At 50.6% G+C, this 20,086-nt stretch overlaps 1 protein-coding gene across 1 annotated transcript in view; it reads right to left on the bottom strand.

Annotated features, from left to right (window-relative positions):
- The window catches only part of FRMPD3 (FERM and PDZ domain containing 3), a 59,035-nt gene extending 40,644 nt beyond the window's left edge, over positions 1-18,391 (bottom strand). The window contains exons 1-4 of the mRNA XM_026478750.3: positions 18,210-18,391; positions 14,988-15,090; positions 11,812-11,857; positions 2,106-2,210 (exon numbers count right to left, since the gene is read on the bottom strand). Of these exons, the coding sequence (XP_026334535.2) occupies positions 2,106-2,210; positions 11,812-11,857; positions 14,988-15,090; positions 18,210-18,357 (402 nt within the window). The 5' untranslated portion in view covers positions 18,358-18,391. The remainder of the gene's footprint in view (positions 1-2,105; positions 2,211-11,811; positions 11,858-14,987; positions 15,091-18,209) is intronic.
- Positions 18,392-20,086: the final 1,695 nt, after the last annotated feature.

Raw genomic sequence — 20,086 nt, 5'->3', positions numbered from 1 at the left:
GCGGTGGTGGGGAGCCAGGAGTGGGTACAAAGTTGGAAAAGTGTGACTCCCTGGTTCTCGCCCCGATCCCGAGATGCCTTGCTCGTACCAAGCCAGAGGCCCTGGATCCCCAGGCTGATGGCACTCAGCAGTGGCAGGTTTTATTTAGCACACTGGGTTGGACTCAGATAATTACTTAATTGATTTTGCTTAAAAATAGACTTGGCAAGGAACGCCCACAGGATTTATTTTTGCTCTGGCTGCTTAATAAAGCCCCGGAACACCGAGGCAAAGGGATGATAGGACAGCCTTGGAGTCACCTGGGCCTGGACTCCCCTAGGTCCCAACCAATGGTGAGGCTGCTAGGGTCCACACTGGTGACATGGGAAGTGGAGGTTGTGACATCAGGTCACTTCCTGAGCTCAGCTAGAGTGGGAAGATTGAGGTCTGTCTGTCTGTCTGTCTCTCAGTCAAGAGCCTCACACTGCACGTGGTGGCCTGTCCAGGAGCGACAGCAGGAACCCTGGGTGGGTCCTAGCCTCTCTGGGGCATTTGCTTTCAGGCTGGTCTGGGGTGAGGGCTTCATCTTGCCTGTGGATAGCTGAGATGTATGGAGAGGGGAGTCACGGTGGAGAGAGGGGAGAGTGGGGAAGGGGGAGTGGAAGGGAGAAGCAGAGAGGGGAATAGAAAGGGAAGGGAGAGGTAGAAGGGAGGTTCTCCCTGGGTGGTCTGGTCTTGACTGATTACTCTGTATCGCTGAGAGGGGATAGTCTGTCATTTCCAGATTCAATTTGCATTTCCTCTGGCTTTTCGAGAGCTCAGGACACATATGTCACCTTAGTGGCTCGGCCCTAAGGGTGTCCTTCATCATGATCTGCAGGGTTTCCACGCTGCTTCCTCTTCTCTCTGCTCACCAAACCCCCCACACCCCACCACGACTTCTCTTGAACCTCTTCTGCTAGGACAGAGATGGAGCCCAACTACCAACTATGTGACGGCTTCCCCAGGGGGACCCTGGAGGCCCCTGGGCTTCTCAGGCTTCCCTAAGCCAGGATGGAAGTGACCTGGGCTGAGGCTGGGGATGAGTGCCAGCGAAAAGGCGACAGAAGACACCTGTGTCCTCTAACCCTTCTTCTGAGTGGCTCTGCTTCAAAGAACTACACAAGTGCCTGGCACCCCACTGATTTTCCCACTTAGGCTGGGCCTGCTGGCTCATCTCGGCTGCAGCTGTGCCTCCGTAGACATGCCACGGGCCTCCCGGGAGCCCAGCCCGCAGAAGCCTGCAAAAGCGCACAGATGCCTGTTAGTTCGGGCTCTCCCCGCCCCTACCCCCACCTGGCTATCATGGACTTCTCCAGACTCCAGACTCCAGGCGCGGGCCATGATCCATGACTGCTTAACACACACCTCTCTGTTCTCCACCCATCTCTTCTCATGGCTTATCTGGAGCCGACAGCTCAGCTCGTGCAAACTCCCACAGAGCAGTGAGAAAGACTGCGGGCTGGCCACGACCCCCCACCCCATCCCCAGCCTGGCAGCTGCATGGCAATGGACTGTCAAGCATCACCTGCTCCTTGAAACCATACCACCCAGTGCGGGATGCTGTGTGGTCTCAATCTGACCTACTTCCCCCCGACACCCCGACATCACTGAGTGGTATCCAGTGGCAGGGAAGAGGTGTTTATTTTGCATCCCTTGCGGTGCTGGGGACACAGCAGGTGCCTACTCAGAGCTCTGTGACAATGAGAGTCTGTACCATTTCCCCCAGGCTGCTCTCTGGTGTCTTCTCCCATCAAGATGTACCGTTGCGGGACCACTTTAATGCGAAGAGATCTCGATTTCACCAGCGGATCTTCAGGAACCCGCTATCTTCTCCTTCCTGCTTCTGTCAAGTAGCCCAGAGATGTTTGTGGCGCGCTGGCTCTGAGTGTAAGCTACGGCGCTAGCGATGCCCCATACTCCTAACTCGCTACTAGCCTGGAGCCCCGTGGTCCTCCCCCTCCAACCCCGTTCGCATGCTGCCCACTCCGAGGAGCAGCAGATGAGCGCTTGCTCCAGAGCGAGACCTCTGTGGCCAGGCCGATTCTAGCCAAGGGCCGAGGACAGGGAGCTAAAGCTGCACTTACTGCGTCTGTTTCTCCAACAGCCACCTGCTCAGAAAATCGGACCTTCGCAGGATTCGATCTCAGCCTGGCCTTCTTTGCAGCGCTGATGAAGGCAGATTTGGGGGACTGGAAAAAGAACAGAGGGCCGGTGAGTTCTCCATCCCTGGGAAAAACCTGACCTTTGCCACGCTGGAGTTCAGATGTCTCAGCACGGGGTACACTTTGCCTTACTGATCAATAAGTCAATAAATAAGTATTGATTCCCTACTAGGTGCAAAGCAATGTGCTAAGTGCTTCCTTCTACGATTGGTGTGTTCTGAAAAAAGCTGGGCATGAATTGAATTTGGGTACACTGAATCCCATTATTAACACTCCAGGCCTAGGGGAGTTTGCAAAAATTCTTTAGTAATAACATACACTGAATGATTATATATTTGGTTTTCGTAGTGTGAGATGTTCCCAAACGGTGGCTTTTATTACATCCGAATACAAGCATCTCAAAGGAGTTACGGGAATGATCTCATTCATCTCATAGATATGCCCCGCCCCCAGGAAGGAGATTATAGAAAATGATTCAAGGAAAATCAGGAGTCTTGCTGAGGGGCCCCCTCATGTCTTTGGGGGCATTTATTCATTTGCGTGGCAAATTTGGGGAGGACCTCCTATCCGCAGGCACTGTTCTAGGTGATGAGGAATTCAGCAGTGAGCAACACAAAGCTCCCGGCCTCAAAAAGCATCCATCAAGCAGGATCTGACAGACAATAAACAAATCAATACCTTTTCGGTAGCAAAGGACCTAGAGGCCAAATCAAGCAGGGTGAAGGGCTACACGAGAGAATGCATGAGCGAGGAGGGGTGAGTGATGAGGGCATTAGTTTAGACTGGATGGTCAGGGGAGACCTCTCAGAGGAGGTGACATTTAAGCAGAGTCCGGAAGCAAGTGAGGGAGACAGAGTCTCCCAGGCAGAAAGAATGGTAAAGGCTCTGAGGTGGGATGGGGATGGGGATGTGTGAGGAATGACAAGGAAGCCCGGTGTGGCCAGAGCAGAGCGGCGGAGGGGGAGCCAGAGGGATGGCGCTCAAAGAGGCGGGTGGGGGCTGGGTCACGTAGGGCCTTGTCAGCCATGGCAAGAACTTTGGACTTGACTCCACTGGAGGGTTTTAAGCAGATAGGGTCTGACTTGAATTTTCAAAGGATGCCTCTGGCTGCGGTGTGGAAAACAGTGTAGGAGGGTTGACGTTCAAAGTAGGGAGACCAGTTTGGAGTCTCCTGTAATAGTACAGTTAAAATATGATGGTGGCTTGGGTTAGGGTAGTAATAATCGAGGTGATGAAAAGGGAGTGAATTCTGGATCTATTCTGAAGATAGAACTGAGCTGATGTGTTGACGGATTGGATGTGGGAGGTGAGAAAAAGAGAGGAGTCAACTGGAAGAACAGAGTTGCCACTTACTAAGATGAGCAGGACTAGGGGGTACATCAGGTTTGGGGCTTCTTCAAGCCACCTCCCCTACCAGCTTTGTCAGGGAGCTTTCGAGTCCCACAATCAAGAATCCCTGAGAGTTAAGGCCCCCGAAGGCCCCTGGCAGCTGGGAAGGGAACCATTAGGCAATCTTGTGCCATTAACACTGCAGTTGAAATCCATTTACCAGATCAGCCCCAGGAGGGGAGGGCCCTAAGATACAGACACACCAGAAACAAACATCCTCATCAGGTCTCCGGCCCTGGTCCCAGCTGTGTTCTCTTCCGGAGCTAGCAATCTCATTCCCCACAGAGGGCAGATTGCAGAAAGCCACCTGTTCGACCCAAGTGCACTTGAACCTCAGGTGCTGGGTCTCGGTCCTGGCTGCGTGGCAGAAACAGTGGGACAGCTTTCAAAACCCCTGATGCCCAGGCCCCGCCCCAGATCAATGACCTCAAATTCCTGGGGCTGGCGCCCAGGTATTGGTATTTTTTTTTTTTTTTAAGTTTCCAGTGACTCCGAAATGCTGCTAAGGTTGCGGGGAACTACTGAGCTAAAGGAACGGTAGACTCCGGTTTGTTGGCAGCAGACAATACAGCACAACTAAATCCAGGGCTGGAGATCGTTGCAGAAAGTGATTACAGTATTGATTATTCGTGGGAGTCAAGAAATGCCTTTGTGTGTTGTGCAGCTTGGTGCTTAAATCCTGCGCAGAGGCTGCAGGCTGCAGCAGGAGCACAGGCAGGGGCAAGACAGAATGATCTGGAGCTACGTCCAGGCAGCTCTGCTTGGCTCTGTCTCCACAGTAGTCCAAATGTCCATCTGAGGCACCACAGACACGAGGCAGGTGAAATCTTCACTTCTACCCGTCACCCCCTCCTTTTTCTGTAAGCACCTGTCATCGGATGCCTTCCTGCACCTCGTGGAACGAGGCATCTCTAAAGGCCTCAGTGGGCCACGTAGTCTGCCCTTCATTTTTACATGTGAAAAAGGAGGCCTGGGAAGAGGATATGGTTTGCTCAAAGTATCAAAATAATTTGGTAGTGGAGCTGAAATTAGAAACCAGATTTCCCATGTCTTGGATTGGCCACTAGGCTGGGTGTCCATTCCGATCTTTCCCCCACTGGTTCCGATTCAACCGATTCCTATTCAATGGACCTCTGACCATCTGAAGGACAGCAACTGGTATCCTTCTATATCTTCACCTATGAGGAGGGGACAGCCTCCTTGGGATCCCTACCAAAAGTCCCAGATTGGATCCTATCCGACAGATACGACTATACACAAAAGATTCAGATATTTATAAGAGCAAAATCATGAAGGAGGAAGAGGAATTGCCAATATTTTCAGGGACTGTAATCATTTCAGGTGTCTGTGGTAGAGCTATTTTCGGCTTGTTCGTGCCTCGTTCCTCATTGACCCTTGTCCTGCCCGTCTCTAAGACTCTGTCCTATTCTCAGTCTTTAGCCTTGATCACTGATGGTGACTCACTCACTGCCAGCTGGCCTCAGCTACATGTCATGGACTCACGTCTAGCCTGAAGCCTCCGTACAAGTGACGTCTGCCTTGCTGTGGGATAGGCGGGGCTCTCAAAGGTCGCCCTGTTCTGAAGCATCTTTGAAGCTCAGCCACAGGGCCTGAAGTTCTTAATGCTAGGGTCACTCCTTTGAATGAAAATACTGAGAATCGGAAAGGCCCTCATCAAAGCGTGAATGCAGTATTGGGGAGGAGTAATGGACACAATTCCGGGGTCTGCGGACTGCCGGCCTGCCTGGGCCAAATCCTGCCCACCACGTGTTTTTGTAAATAAAACTTCATCAGAACACGGCCGTGATCTTCACTTAGGCACGGCCTATCATTTCTTTTGCAACTATCATGCATCACCTAGAAAGCTTACAATATTTCCTAGACAGCCCTTTACGGAAAAAAAGTTTGCTGACCCCCGCAACTAACTCGTTAGCACACACTCCCCACTGTTTCTAAAACTTTCCTGATGGTAAGAATCACTGGGGAGCCCTTGCTGAAGCACGGATTTCCAGGCCCATGCTAGATTTAAAAAAAGTCAGAATCTCTAGGAGCATAAAGCATAGAAATTTATATTGTTGAAAATGTCCTAGCCCATTAAGCAGAGATTAATTGAGTACCTTCAAGCTGGGACATCTGAGCTCTTCACTGACCCCATTTTTTCCCCTCAAGCAGTTGGAAACCTCATTTTGCAACAGGCACCCTTGCTGGTGAAAACGAATTTTGGCTGGAAACACGGAACCAGAAGCACGAAGCAGCTCTGGGGCCACTGTAAGCCCCCTGAGGCAAATATGAAGCCAGCAGCTCAGTGAAATACCCAATAGAGGAGAGAGTCTGCCTCTCCCTCAGGACTGAATTCAGCAGCTGGTGATACTCTGACCGATTTTTTTTTAATTTGGTGGCTCTATTAGTACAGATTCCAGGGTTGGGTTCAAAGTCAGGTATATGGCCCAACATTTTAGTGCAAAATAGGGCCCTGCTTGGATTGTGAGAGGACGAAGCTCAGGTTCCTGAAACGCCAACAACCTCCTAGCCTCCTTTCCGCTGGTTCATTGTCTTTGACACCTGAGCCTGCTTATAAGCAACTCCCAGAGCAACCACTGCGGAAGTCTGGGATGACGGAGGGCCATCCCGGTTTCACCGGACTGCTGATAAGGGACCCAGGGCCTTCCTATCTGCACTCGGGGCCTAGAGGTGAACATGTCCTCTCTCTGGCTTCCAAGGCCCCCTGCGAGCCACACATGACCCTCATTCCTCATCTCTGGCCCCAACAGGTGGTTCTGCCCACAGTTCCCTGGGCACACCAGGCTGCTTCCCACTTCCAGTGCCCACCTCATGCTGCCTCTTCACCATCCCTGCCCTTCTGGGCCCTCTGTGTCCCCCCTGCTTAGCTAAATGCCATCTCTAAAGCTCAGCTCAAATTCTGCCTTGGTTCTGAGTTCTTCCCCAATTCCTCCAGTCCCCTGCCCAGATTTCCTATAGTACTCTCCCTGCCCCTTTCTTTCCAGAGAGATAGAGGTGGGGGGAGGGGCAGAGGGAGAGAATCTTAAGCAGGCTCCACGCCCAGCTCCGAGGCTGACATGAAGCTCGATCCCACGATCCAGAGATCATGACCTGAGCCAAAACCAAGAGTCAGACGCTTCACTGACTGAGCCACCCAGGCACCCCCTAGTACCCCTTGTTAATCCACACTGCCAGCACTCATGTCCCCCACCAGGTTGTAAGAGATGGGATTTTCTATTACTGTATCTATCCCTAGCACCAAGCATAGAATAGGCACAGAATAAAAGATAGCAGTTGATTGTTAAGATTCATAATGAATTAGTTCACCAATTCGGCAAATATGGTTTGAGTACCTACATCTGCCAGGACTATACCAAGCTCTGTGGAAAACTAGTGCTTCTGCAGTAGTTCCCATTATTTTGGCCTTTTTTTCTGGGCAGGTGGCTCCAAGCCGAGGGGATCCTAGTTCTTTAGGTATAGGTACGTCTTCAGTACTGGAAAACTAGAGTTTCATTTGAAGGGACTGTCTACTTTCTTCACCGGGGCCCTTCTAGGTCATGACAAAGTACTTTAAAAGTATTTATTGAGGGCATACCATGTGCCAAGGTCTAAGGGTACCAAAATTAATACATATTGAGTCAATCATGGGGGACAGTCGGTCACTCAAAGATTAAGGAACACCTTTAAATACATATGGGCGTAAAAAGTGGCTATCGAGGCAGTAGGGTTGGAGGTGCCCTGGGAATGGACCCCTGTGATCACCCCACTAAAATACCCTCCATAGTCTGCCATCATAAAAGTCACTCCTTTAAAAGAACAATGTCATCTGAGAGACTACATATTAGATCAGTAGCTCTTGATATGCATCTTGGCTGCATAAGAATCATTTTGGAAGCCTTTTTGAAAGACCAACACCTGGGGCCCATCCCCAAATCTTCTAATTCAATTGCTCAGGGCTAGAGCCTGAGTATCAATAGTTTTAAGAGCTTCTCAGGTGGTTCTAATGTATAGCCAGGGCCAAGAGCCACTGTAGTACTGGACCCTCCTCAGCCACGGAATATAGAAGCCGGAAGGAGCCTTAGAGGTATAAAGACTCGTGGGCCATGGGCTGGACCTATTGGGAAACTGTCTTCTGGAAGACGCGGTAATCCAGCTTGAACATGATGGGAGTTTGGTAAGAGGTGGCAGTCTCCATGCAGCCGTAGGATGCCAAGTGCGTGCCGTGGACGCTGGACTATGCTCTGTGACGCAGGGGCTATCACACTGAACATATGCTGGGGGGTGTCGATAAGCCTGCATCGTAACTTGAGAGAAGATTCTCTGTCTTGGTCAATTTTTGTGACTCATGGTAGTTACGTTTCAGAAAGTCACCTCGAACGCTGAACAAATGAATACTGAACAGTTGTTCCTAAGGGAAATGTGTGTGTGTGTGTGTGTGTGTGTGTGTGTGTGTGTGTGTATGTCTCACACAGATTATACTTTTGAATTCTAAAAACAACTCATCCTGGTAGATTCTATTTTATTTCACTAGGAGAAAATGAAGTTCTGAAGTGTGAAGTGACTTGCCTGAGGCCGCCCCACTAACAGGTGCCAGAGTTGGGATTCAAATCCCATCCAACTGTTCCAGAGCCTGAGCTTCTTACACTACACTGTGCTGCTCCCTGCCATCTCCATCTTCTGGACACCTCCATGTGACAGCTGGAACAAGATGTCAGAGTGCTGCCTTATTTGACCTCAGCCGGAAATGTGTGCATTGGGAGACTCAAATTTTTCATGCTCTGCCTGTCTGCAAGTGACCAGGAGAGCACCATAGGTCTCAATTTGGGGGTTACAAATAGATTTTCAGGAGTAGGTGAACTTGCACATACAGAATCTGCGAATGGTGAGGATCGAATATACATGTAGGCAAGGCTGACAGTGAGCTGGGATGCACTGGGGTGGCCATAGCTGTTATGAAATAGTGAGGGTTTCTTTCACGCTGATTGGTAAGTAGCCACTGCCCTAAGCTTCCTGGGTGACACCTGACCTCTCCCCCAGGACCACTTTACCAATGGTCAACTGAAGGGTTAATACTTGGCACAATCGGGAGGCCTCCAAGACTCTGCTCCAGTGCCCATGGCTGGCTTACATTCCGACCGAATGGCTCCGACTGTACAGGTTAATCGTTTTGACTAGCGCCCCTGTGTCCGTGTGCTCACTTCTATGCTCCAAGGGTTTAGAAAGCAGGAGGTCAAGCACTAGAGTGTAAGCTCTGTGAGGGTAGGGGCTCTGTCTGTCCCGTGGACTGCCATCTTCCCAGCTAAGAAGAGCACCTCAGTGAATGGTAGGTATTCAATAGATGTTTGCTGAATGGATGAACAAACGAGAAACTCTCATTGAGGTTAGTTGGGCAGAGGTGTTTGGAAGAGACTCAAGCCAGGTCTTAAAGGAAACAGACACGTATTAGAAGAGGTGTGGACCAGTGCAAGGACAGAAACCTGCAGGGCCGTGAGAACTCAGATCTGGACCAGGGGGAAAAAGAAAGCAGTCCGGTCATAGCAAAGAGGGCCTGGGATGGGACAGTGGGGACATCAGAACTGCAGGGCACGGGGATGTTGGGATGATGAGAGCGGAAACAGAGGTGGGGCGAGCAGCGTTAGGCTCTTCATTCTGCACCTAAGTTTGGACACTTGAGTTTGGGTTGCCGTGATGGGTGGAAGCTGGGTTTCCTTTATTCCTTCAACACATACTTATTGACGGCTTTCTCTGTGGCCGGTGCTCTTCCAGGTGCTGGGGAGACGGCAGTGAACGAAACACAGCCCCTGTCCTCGTGGAGCTGACATTCTAATAAGGTTTGGGTGAATCACCAAACAGCCTGCGGTCCATCTGCACCATGGAATGCTACTCAGCAACTAACAAGGAACAGACCACTGAGACTGGCAAGAACTCGGATGACTCTCAAGGGCGCCGTGCTGAGTGAACAAAAAGCCAATCCCAAAAGATTACATGCTGTATTATTTCGTGTATATATTTTGGAAATGATGACATTGCAGAAACGAGGAACAGATTAGTGATTGATGGGGACTGGGGTGGGGGGAGAGAGGCGTGTGGCTATAAAAGGGCAAGGTGAGGGGTCCTTGTAGTGATAGAACTGTCCAGGGTCTTGACTGTGCTGGTGGCTATGCGGACCCACACCACACACGTGACAGACTGACACTGAACCCTATACACACATTGTATTGGTGTCAATGTCCTGGTTTCCATATGGTACTTTAGTTCTAGGAGATGTAACCCTTGGGAGAAGCAGGGTAAAGCGTACACAGGGATGTGTGTGCTAGCTTTGCAACTTCCTGTGAGTCTGTAATTATCTCCAAGTAAAAAGTGTACAAATGTAATATTTTCACTTTGAGGAAAAAAATGAACGCAGTATTGGGAGACTGTAACAGGCCGATGCTGAATTAAAAAGGGTAGTCAAGGAAGGCTTCTAGGAGGAGATGGCATTTGAGGAGACCCGACTAACACAATAACCCACAATGGGTCTCTGATCAGAGAGGTAAAACACAACAAGCATGTTTTTTTTTTTGGGGGGGGGAGAACTGGTAGCCATTCATGACGGGAGATTGGGGAGTGGGGAATGACTGTCCACTGTCCACTAGGCAACGGCACCTATGCAGTAAGGGTGGGAAGGAGGGATGGAGGGAGGGGTCTATTGGTAACACCCACTGAAGGGTGGAACTTGCCTGCCCGGAGATAACAGGAGAGTTGCAATTGAGAAAGGCCTATTTGCCAGAGAGCAAGTATGAGAGGGAGAAGGGGGGGAGGAGAGGGAAAAGAGGGGGAGGGGAGGGAGAGAGAACGTGCCTGTGTAAATGTGTGCGTGCATGCGTGCTTGCGTACGTGTGTGCGTGTGGTTCACACTAATGCAGGGCATGGTGGGGGCCACGGGGAAGGGCAGTTAGTGCCAGAGCTCAATTTGAACCCCATCCCCGACTGACGAGCCTGTGCTCTGCACCTGCACGCTGTCCCTGGCTTTGCACGGAAATGCCAACTCTCTGGAAAATCTTTCCCTCTGTCTCTGCCTGGGAAATCCTGCCCCATCTTTCAAGGTCCAGCTCAGGTGCAGCCTCCTCTGTGAAGGCTCTCCTGATTTCGTGCCCCCCACCCTCGACAGATGTGACCTCTCCTGTGGCCATGGGGGTGGGACATTAGTGCTGGAGGCCAGGGGAGTCTTGGGGACACTGAGAAGGGACAACAAGGCTGGAGACAGAAGGAGGGCTCTGAGTTTTGCACACAAAAATTCTGCACCTGGGTTTGTGCATTTAAGATTACTATAACAACGTAACCTAGTAATGGACTCAGGGCCTTCTAAATTCGACTCTTGAGGAGAGGGGTCTGGGGATTTTTACTTTTATTTTTATTATTTTTTAAAAGATCTTATTTATTTATTTGAGAGAGAGAGAGAGAGCACGAGCAGGGGAGAGGGGGAGGGAGAAGCAGACTCCCGATGAGCAGGGAGCCCAACGTGGGACTCAATCCCAGGATCCCGAGATCACGACCTGAGCGGAAGGCAGATGCTTAACTGACTGAGCCACCCGGTTCCCCAGGAATTTTACTTTTAATAAATAGTCCTGTTGATTGTTTTGATCAGACAAGTTTGGAAAACACTGTTCTAGTCTAAACCCCTCAATTTATAGATGGGGAACTTTTTGGAACTGACCCACCCAAGGTCACGCAGCTAGTTAGTGACGGTACCAGGACAAAGATGGCCATTCGTCCAACTGTACTTTCCCACCAATGTCATATTAAATCCCCCACATGTGGTGCTGGGCCTCATACATCGCAGGCCATCTAGCAAATACTGTTATGAATGAATGAATGAGACTAGCTAGCACCCACCATCTGCAAGACTCTGTGGGAGTCGGACCCTGGGCAGGTACGTTCTGATGGGGTACAGCAAAAAAGAGGTAGAAAATCTGTCGGGGACCAGGGCAGTGAGCGTGCGGCCTCAGTGGGGGTTAAAGCAGAAGGCACAGGGCAGAACAGAGCCCTGGAGAGCCTTTCAAAATCCCCCAGCCTTCAAGGTAGAAAGCAGATTCAGACGTTCAGAGGGTAAGCTTTAAGCTCACTCCTCAAGCTTTGGCTCACAACACATGGAGTCTAGTCTCGCTGTCCACCCACCCTCCCGTCGCGGTCACTTTCCAATATGGGATTCTGTCACCACCATCAGGAGGAAGGGTGGATGGCACAGCGGCTCACTCACCTGATGAGTGTGCAGAACTGTAAGAACGATGAATTCCTTAGCGCTCCTACAGAGAGAAGAAGGAACAGGACAGTAGTGTATCATGTACGAGGTACTCATCTTGCACGAGAAGCAACACCAGAATTCTCCCCTGGGCTGCATTCGGGGATACGGATTAGGCCAGCGGGCGCTCTGAATATCTACCCAGCCGCCTCGCCTCCCATCATTTGTGGCAGCCGACGGAAACCATCCATAGAGGTTCACGCAGGCATCTGAAGAAGGTATTACCATAATCTCTGGGGCTGTCATTTTTCAGGTCTTCCCGTTCTATTTCCCTCTCACATTCGCTCTGTAGAACTCCCCAAGCCTTAGGAGCAATTTCATCTGTAGAATAGAAAATTCTCAAGGAAAACTAAAGGCCTGAATTATGGAACTCAATTGGCAATTTGGTATTTAAGCAAGAGGAGAAATTCAAAGGAAAAACCCAAAGGAGGTCATTTGGTTATCATGACTCATGCTCAGCAGATTTGTTTTAATTGAGGGACCAAAAAACGAGAGCCAGGGAGCAACAGATGGAACCAAGGCTCTCCAGACAGCAAATATTCAAAGGGATGAAGAATTTGAAACTCCTCCGACAAGAATTATGCCAATGATCAAACAGGCCATGAGGTATGAAAATTCTCCCCCAGGAATACACGATCCTTTAAAAGAACTGAGAGAAATGGAAAGGGTTTGCCTGGAAGGAGCTTCCCTTCTCCTCGCTGGACTTTTTCACATGTTTCTGGGAACAAGGGTATTCAAGAAGCAGAGTCAAGACCATTTGGTTCTAGATATTCAAGGAAGGCCAAGGCCTCCTGCTCAAAGATCTGGAACATTTTCCACATTCAGTGAGGCCAAGTCCAGGGATGGGGAGCTCCTGGGAGGAGGAAGGAGTTGTATTCCAGGAAAACTCCATCCATCTCTTGAACAGGGCAGGGCATAGTGTAAGTCAGATTATGAGATGCATCTGCCCCAGCCCCTGCCACATTTCCCCATTTCACGTAGAACAAAGCTGAAGTCCTTATAGTGGCTACAGGTCTTCCCCTCTTTGCCCCACTTCACATCCTAGCTTCTCCCCCGCTCCCTAAACATGCCAGACACACTCCTGCCTCAGGGCCTTTGCACTGGCTCTTCCTCTCTGATACCCTCCCTCCTCTCAGTCTTTCTTTAGTTGCCGCCTTCTCAATGAGGCTAACGCTGGCCAGGCTATTTATTTATTTTTTTTCCTTTTTTTTTTTTTAAAGATTTTATTTATTTATTTATTTGACAGAGAGAGACAGCCAGCGAGAGAGGGAACACAAGCAGGAGGAGTAGGAGAGGAAGAAGCAGGCTCCCAGCGGAGGAGCCTGACGTGGGGCTCGATCCCAGAACGCCGGGATCACACCCTGGGCAGAAGGCAGACGCTCAACGACTGAGCCACCCAGGCGCCCCTGGCCAGGCTATTTAAACTTGCATCAGCACCTCTGTGCCCAGCACTCCAGGACCCGGTTTCTCCCGATCCACTTTCTATCGTTCGCTAACCTTCATCTATTTCCAGTGTGCCATATAATTACATATTTATCATGTTTATTGTTAAGGCGTGTCTCTTTCCACGAGAATGTAAATTCCAATAGGATTTATGTCATTCATTGCTGTATATTCAGTGCCTGGTGCATAGTAGACACTCGATAACAAATATTCATTGAATGAATGAAATAATAAAAATCTGCTGACCCCCAAGGTTATCAAATGAGTGAGCTCTGTCTTGATCCTGAAGGAGCTCTGGACTCCTTCACAAAACTGGCGTACCTGTTCTAGGGTGCAAAGGTATTCACTAGAAGCAGAGCAAAGACTTCTGGAGGGTCAGGCTGAAAGAACCCCAACATGCCCTTGATGGGGTTGAAAGGACTTACCCCATTTTGGTGTGGTGGTGGAGGGTGAAGGGTGGAGTTGGGTGGGGTGGGATGCAATGGACCACTGAACTTGGAGGAGAGAGAAACTAAACGTCATTAGGGACCAGACAGGTTTCAAGATGTGAGCTGGAGGGGAAGTGTGTCGAGGAAGGCCTGCTCTGGACTTCAGGAGGCAGCATTCCAACTGCCTCCAGAGCTCACAAGAGGGTGCTGTTCCATCCGCAGGGTGCTAAATCTGCCTTTGAAGGGGAGGGAGGGGTTCTGCGGACAGGTGGGATTTGGGAGAACAAGAAAGACACGTGGGATGAAGAATATTCTAAACCAAGAGGGCCTGAAGGAGATGGAGGCAGAGATAGAGCAGACTACACAAGGCAGACAGAGGGAGAGAGCAAGAGCGAAAGCAAGAGCACACATAGTACCATTTGGGAGGAGACAGCCAAGGTCACCAAAGCGGAAGACAATCCGCGGAATTTAGAGCCCTCACCTCTATCCTCTTATTCCTTATCAACACGTCTGTGCAAGGAGGCATGTGGGTGGTGTGTGTGTATGTGTGTGGTAGGAGTGTGAGGTAGGGGACTGTGTATAGCGTGTACATGTGTCCTATGTGTAGGGGTGAGGAGGGGAAAAGTCACCATGATTACTGCCATGTACAGATGGTGGGAGTCCCCCTGACACTCCTTTCTCTCTCTCTTTTGCCCCCATCTGTAGAGGGCACTAAGAGGGTCCACACACAGTAAGCAGAATCCACAATGGCAGGTTCCCTTCCTCAGCCCATTAGCTAGGGATTCAGAATTTTTTCTCCTCAGGTGTTTTGTTTTGTCTTTTTTTTTTTTTTTTGTAGAGGGGGTATGGAGAGGTGAGACACAATGCCTGGCTCACACTGTGCTTATCCCAGAGTGTTCTTTTTTTTTTTTTTTCCAGAGCGTTCTTTTAATGGCTCGTTTAGTCCTCCTTGCTCACTGGGTCTGCCCCCCTGCACTGTAAGTCAAAAACTAAGGGGCTTTGGTAAGGGGAGTAGTATGGGGGAGAAAGGTGAGGTGAGCTCTTGCAGAAGGCTGTTCTCTGTTCAGATCACTGGAGAAGGCTAAGTCAGAGAGTGTGAGGGCCCCTGGGGCCCCTGGGTAGCCAGGAGCCCCGGCTAGGGCTACTCTGCCTGAAGGGCTTCCCTCTCAGGGCCAGGGAGGACCGTGGTAGCCCTATGTCACTGGTGGGACAGGGGAGGAGTCGGTGCTCAGCTCCTGCCAAGGCCCAAGAGGCCCCTGTTACCTGATGAGTTCTATGAACCTCTCCCTGGGGGCTTCACTCACGTCCTCCTCATTAATAGCCACAATCTGGTCACCAGCCAGGAGCTTGTCCTCAGAGGGGCCTCCTGCAGAGGAGAGGAGAGAGGCATGAGGGCCTGGAGCCACTGCTGGGAAAGCACAGGTCTGGGAGGGAGTCACCAGTGCCTAAGGGAGCGGAAGTGGGTACAGGAGCCTGTAGGAAGAGTGCAGGCCATGCGGGCTGGTGGTAGGGGTGTTGTTTGTGCCGTGGCTGCCTGTGCCAGACAGAGGGCAGAAGACTGAAGAAAGAGGCTAGCTCGGACCTCCTGTGGCTGCCAGTGGTGTGGGAGCAAACCCTACCAAGCCCAGGCCTGGCCCTCAGACCAGGTGAATACGTGCTTTTGTGGCTGGGTTCTAAAGAGAGACACGGGTTTCTCCAGGACGGATCTGCTTAGGCACGAGGAGTGACTTGCAGACTACTGAAGGGGGTATAGCTGAAGTGAGGAGCGACAAGGTATCTTCTTACCTGAGCAACATTCCTACTCGCTGGTCGGGAATGATTTAGGCAGTCACTTGCCTGAAGACAGGGGGATGGACTAAAAGACCCAGAGGGTTTATCTTCTCTCATCTCTGAGAGATGCCACTCTTTAGTAAGTGAGGGGGACAAGCACAGACCCCAAATTGTGGAGAGTTGGAAGTTTGCTTTCTCTCCTTCCCAACTCCACTGCCGAGGTTAAGAAAGCAGACCTATCTGAGGGCCATACCTTCTTGGTTGGGGTAAAAGATAGGGGTCAAGGGGCGCCACAGGGTGTGCTGAATCTGGTGTTTAGCCAAGACCTCGGAGAAAAGTTTTTCAGAGATTCAAGGAGAATGAGAAGTCAGGCCCAGCCTGACTCAAGCCCCAAAGAGATGTTTACTGACAGGTCCCACTCTCAAACCTGCCTTGACTCTTGTTTGCGCCTGCTTTAAAGGGCTAGATCCCAATTGTTCCCTCTCTCTACAAAGAAGTGTGCTGTGCAAATGCCAGAAACATGAACATACAAAACAACTGTGTCACCAGAGTGTGACCCGGTGGCTCTGGCGTGTGGGGCCTGTGTGCTGAGGGTGCCTATGCGGCTCGGCCAGCGAGATTCACCACTCCAACTGCACTGGCCCTCGGCCCGCTGGGCCAAGTCTCCTGATAGCACAGTGACTTCAGGAGCAGGGGATGGGGGTGGTGGAGGCCCCACTCTTAGCAGCCAGCCAGACCTGAACTCGAATTCCAAATCTGCGACTCACTGGTTGTGTGACCTTGGACGAGACCTTTCATCTCTCTGAGGCTCTCTTTCCTCACTTGGCAAATGGGAAAATAAAAATACCTCCATGTCATAAGAATGTGGGGCGGATAAATGAGATGATGAGGGTACAGCACTTGAGATGGTTGATTGATGTTGGTACGAATTCACTAGATGGTAGCTGTAATCCTCCAAGGGGGCAATTCCTTCAACTCATTTCATTCCTTCTATCTTCTCCTGCCAACATGCCAATCTTTTGGTATAGAGGCCACTCTACCTCTTCCCTACTTGCTCCCTTCCTTCCTTCTAATGGAAGCGGTCCTCATGAAATTCAACTCTGATGGCAGTGGTAGGCATCAATCTACTACTGCTTTCCCGGATGGTGTGCTGGCTGGCCCCACTGAGATTGGTCCTCTACAGGATGCCTCTTGTCTTTTATCTTATCAACTCAAATACAGAACCAAGAAGTCCTGTGCACTTGAGAGCCTCCTGGGCCAGAAGCAGCCATCAGGATCAGTCTACATCTTTATAGGGCTATGCCTGCCAACCCCATGATTTTCTGTGGCTCTCGCCTGCGGCTCTCCTTTGTCCCCACCCCTCCAACTCTGCCTCTTCATTTTCACATGGCTTGAAACTGACCCCCTTGTCTAGGCCTAGGGGTTCCGTTAGGCTCTGTAAATCCCATCTCCTTTGAGGTCAAAAGCAGGGGCTCCTGGTGGCCTGCTATTAAGCTTTTCCCGATTGCTCTTACCCAGGACAGATTTGATTTCTGATCAGGGACTCAAAAACCTTCCACCAGACTGCATGACTGACTGGGAGCCTGAGGTTAGCCACGAACTCCTGTACTGGATTGTTTTTTTTTCTTTATGCCCTCTAGTTGAAAAGGGAGCTTACAAAAATCTTTTTTTTTTTTCCTTTTCCTTTGAGGATTGCAAAATTCATCAAATTTCTGCTAGACCAGTTTGTACTCCGGCTGCTCCTCTTGACTGAGTGAGAAACTGTTGTAAACATCTAAAGCCTCGGGCCCAGCAAGTCAGGAATAAAGCTTCTTTCTGTCCGTCTTTTCTGTCAATGCCTAGCAGATGTGGAACGAAACGGTGCTTAGGCCATTGCCCAGTTCATTCATGATGGCAGGATTCCACAGTTCAGGTGGGGGCTTTCACTTGTTCCTTCCCACCCGGTCCCATTCAAGCCCCGCTTCTCCCATGTTGGCATCCGACAGACCCCGCCAGGTCCAAATCCTGGATCCATTGCCTCCCACCTGAGTGCCCCTGGACAAGCCACTTTTCTTACTCTGTGCCTCAGTTTCCTCATTTGGTCGAATGGGGAGGACTACTTACCCTGCAGGCTTGGCTGGGAGGAATAAACAAGATGAAGAAAGCACACAGTAGGCACTTAATCAATGGCAGCAGTCGTTACTGCCACTGTGGCATTTGGAACTTTCCTTCCCCTCCCCCCTCCTCTCCCACCTATGGTCTGCATCCCGATCCTAGCTGTCGGTGGCTGACCTTTCTCGTGAGTGTGTACCAGTCTCTCCAGCCTGATGGTTGGGGGCCTGGAGACAGGAACTGCGTCTTGTCCTTCCCTACCATCTTGCCATGCTTAGAGTAGGCAATCTATAAATACTTGTTGAATGGAATTGAAGAGACATTTCTCATCCAAGACAGTCTGGCTCTTTTATAGATTCTACACACAGGGAGGCTTCATTAAGACAGAGACTCTACTAAACCATCAACTGTGGCCTCTGTCTTGGCCCCAGAAAGCCTCAATGGTTTGTGTCGATCGCTCTTAAAGCCCAGCTCCCTCACATGGTCATTGGTGCGTCTTTATCCACTCTTTATGAATTCCTTGGGACCACCACAGTGAATGGGGGAGCCCTGTTCTTTGGGAAGATGGGTGGGTGCTGGGGGACAGGATCCGGGGACAGGGGGGACACTCTGAGGAACACCTACCTGGCCTCACAGATCGCACCACCACGGGCCGCTCACTGCCAGCCACGAAGCCAAAGCCATATATAGGGTCTCGGTGAATGGTCACTTGTCGCAGCGTCTCTGCTGGCAGCTGCTCCCATTCCATAGCATTTGCGCTCTCTTCCTGCATCACATGACTGAGGGAAGGGGAAGATGGGAGCAAAACAAGATGCAAAGGCAACTAAGCCTCAGAACCGGCTGGGAGGGGACCCTGATGAGGGTGCTGGCCATGGCACGTGGGAGCTCACACGCTTGGCTTCCTATGTCGCCTAGAACCAGCAGAGGCAAGGATGGCCTCATAGCTCAGTTTGAAGAAAGAGGAGTCTGGCAAGGAAAAGCCACTGTCTATGGGGCCAGGGCCAACAGAAAAAAACTGTTGCCACAGAACTTGACACTAGAGTCCTTTTCTCCAAGATATTGGGACTTTAGAAGGAGCCTAAATGCAAGTATGTTATTCTGAAGGTTAACTGGTATTGCCCACTGAATTGGCTATCGACTCCCTAAGGGACACCAAAACCTCGAGGGAGGGACCATGAGACAGGCAAGTAAGTGGGGGAAGGAATGCAAAGTTGCTTCAGAATAGTCCTTCATGAAGTCCTTGCACAATTTTAAACTTTGATATCCCTTAGGTTCTATATAAAAACAAACTATTTAGATGGCATATATAAACAAATGTGCTGATGCGGAGGACCATTACCGTACACAATCGTACGTAACACCGTCTTACTCAGGTAATGGGGACAACTGGAAAATGGCTCCTATGGGCAAGCAGGGGAGCTGTGTCTCATGGCTGCCAGCAGATGTGAACCCCAATGGGCTGCAAGAAATCGCCACCCTGGTACCTGGGAGAGACTGCAGATAGCTCTCTTGATGCCCACAGATGGAGTTGTTGAAGCTCAGAAAAATTAACACGAGGACTTTAGAAGGGTTCTACAGCAAGGACTAGGGTGAGGGCACGGGGACCGTGGAGCTTGGGAGGGCACTGGGTGCCAGAGGCAGAGGAGGAGGTAAAGAGGGCAATGAATGGCCAACGGGTGGGGTGGGGCAGCTGGAGGTGGAAGAGAGGGCACCAGAGCCAAGAGACTTGCAGAACCTTAGCTCCCAGACTTGGCATCGCTCAAGCCCCAGGAGAGTTCTGGTCTACCAAATGGGGTTAAATTCCCTAGCCTCAGTGTGTGTATTCTTGAAAACTGAGGTTCCAGGCAGGGCCCTTCGGAACAAGATTCAGAGGGGCAGGAGGTGATTAATCAAACTAGTATAAGGTTCGTAAAAGAGGTGGGAGTTTCTGACACCAGGAGAGTGATTGCTGGCTAGCTCAGGATACCGCATTCCTCAGTTGCAAATGGTTTCAAGCGATTAGGTTGTTTATAAGGACACAAATTCGATAATTAGACTTTAGGACTATTTATGGGGGGGTGGGAGATTTAGAGTAATTGTACAAAAGAGAAATACATAGTCTGGGGCTTGTCTCTTTCATAGAAGAACTCAGGAAGGAAGACAGACCACGGCTGCCTTAATGCCAGTCACATCAACTCTGGCTGCACCCAACCAAGCCGGCTTGGGGTGTGTCTGTCACCCCTTAGGGAGGCAGATGGGGCTGCCCAGGATGCGGTCAGGCCCCCTGAAGGCAAATTCAGAAACTGGCTCCTGCCCTCCCGCACGGGTAGGACAAATGGTCATTTTTCAATGGAAAGTCACTCAGAAGCTGGACTGTGGCTGGCCGGTGTCCTAAGATAGGCACCCTCCCAGGACAGGGCTCTGATGAGGGTGGCCCCAGGCTGGCACCTCTCTCATTTCTGTGACTGGTGGCAGGCAGGAGCTTGGTCTTGAAGGGATCTAGAGAACATCTTTCTTGCAGC

Source organism: Ursus arctos, chromosome X (genome assembly GCF_023065955.2).
Source record: "Ursus arctos isolate Adak ecotype North America chromosome X, UrsArc2.0, whole genome shotgun sequence".
Classification (NCBI taxonomy): Eukaryota; Metazoa; Chordata; class Mammalia; order Carnivora; family Ursidae; genus Ursus; species Ursus arctos.
The sequence above is the reverse complement of the archived record's forward strand: the minus strand, read 5'-3'. Positions and strand labels throughout refer to the sequence as shown.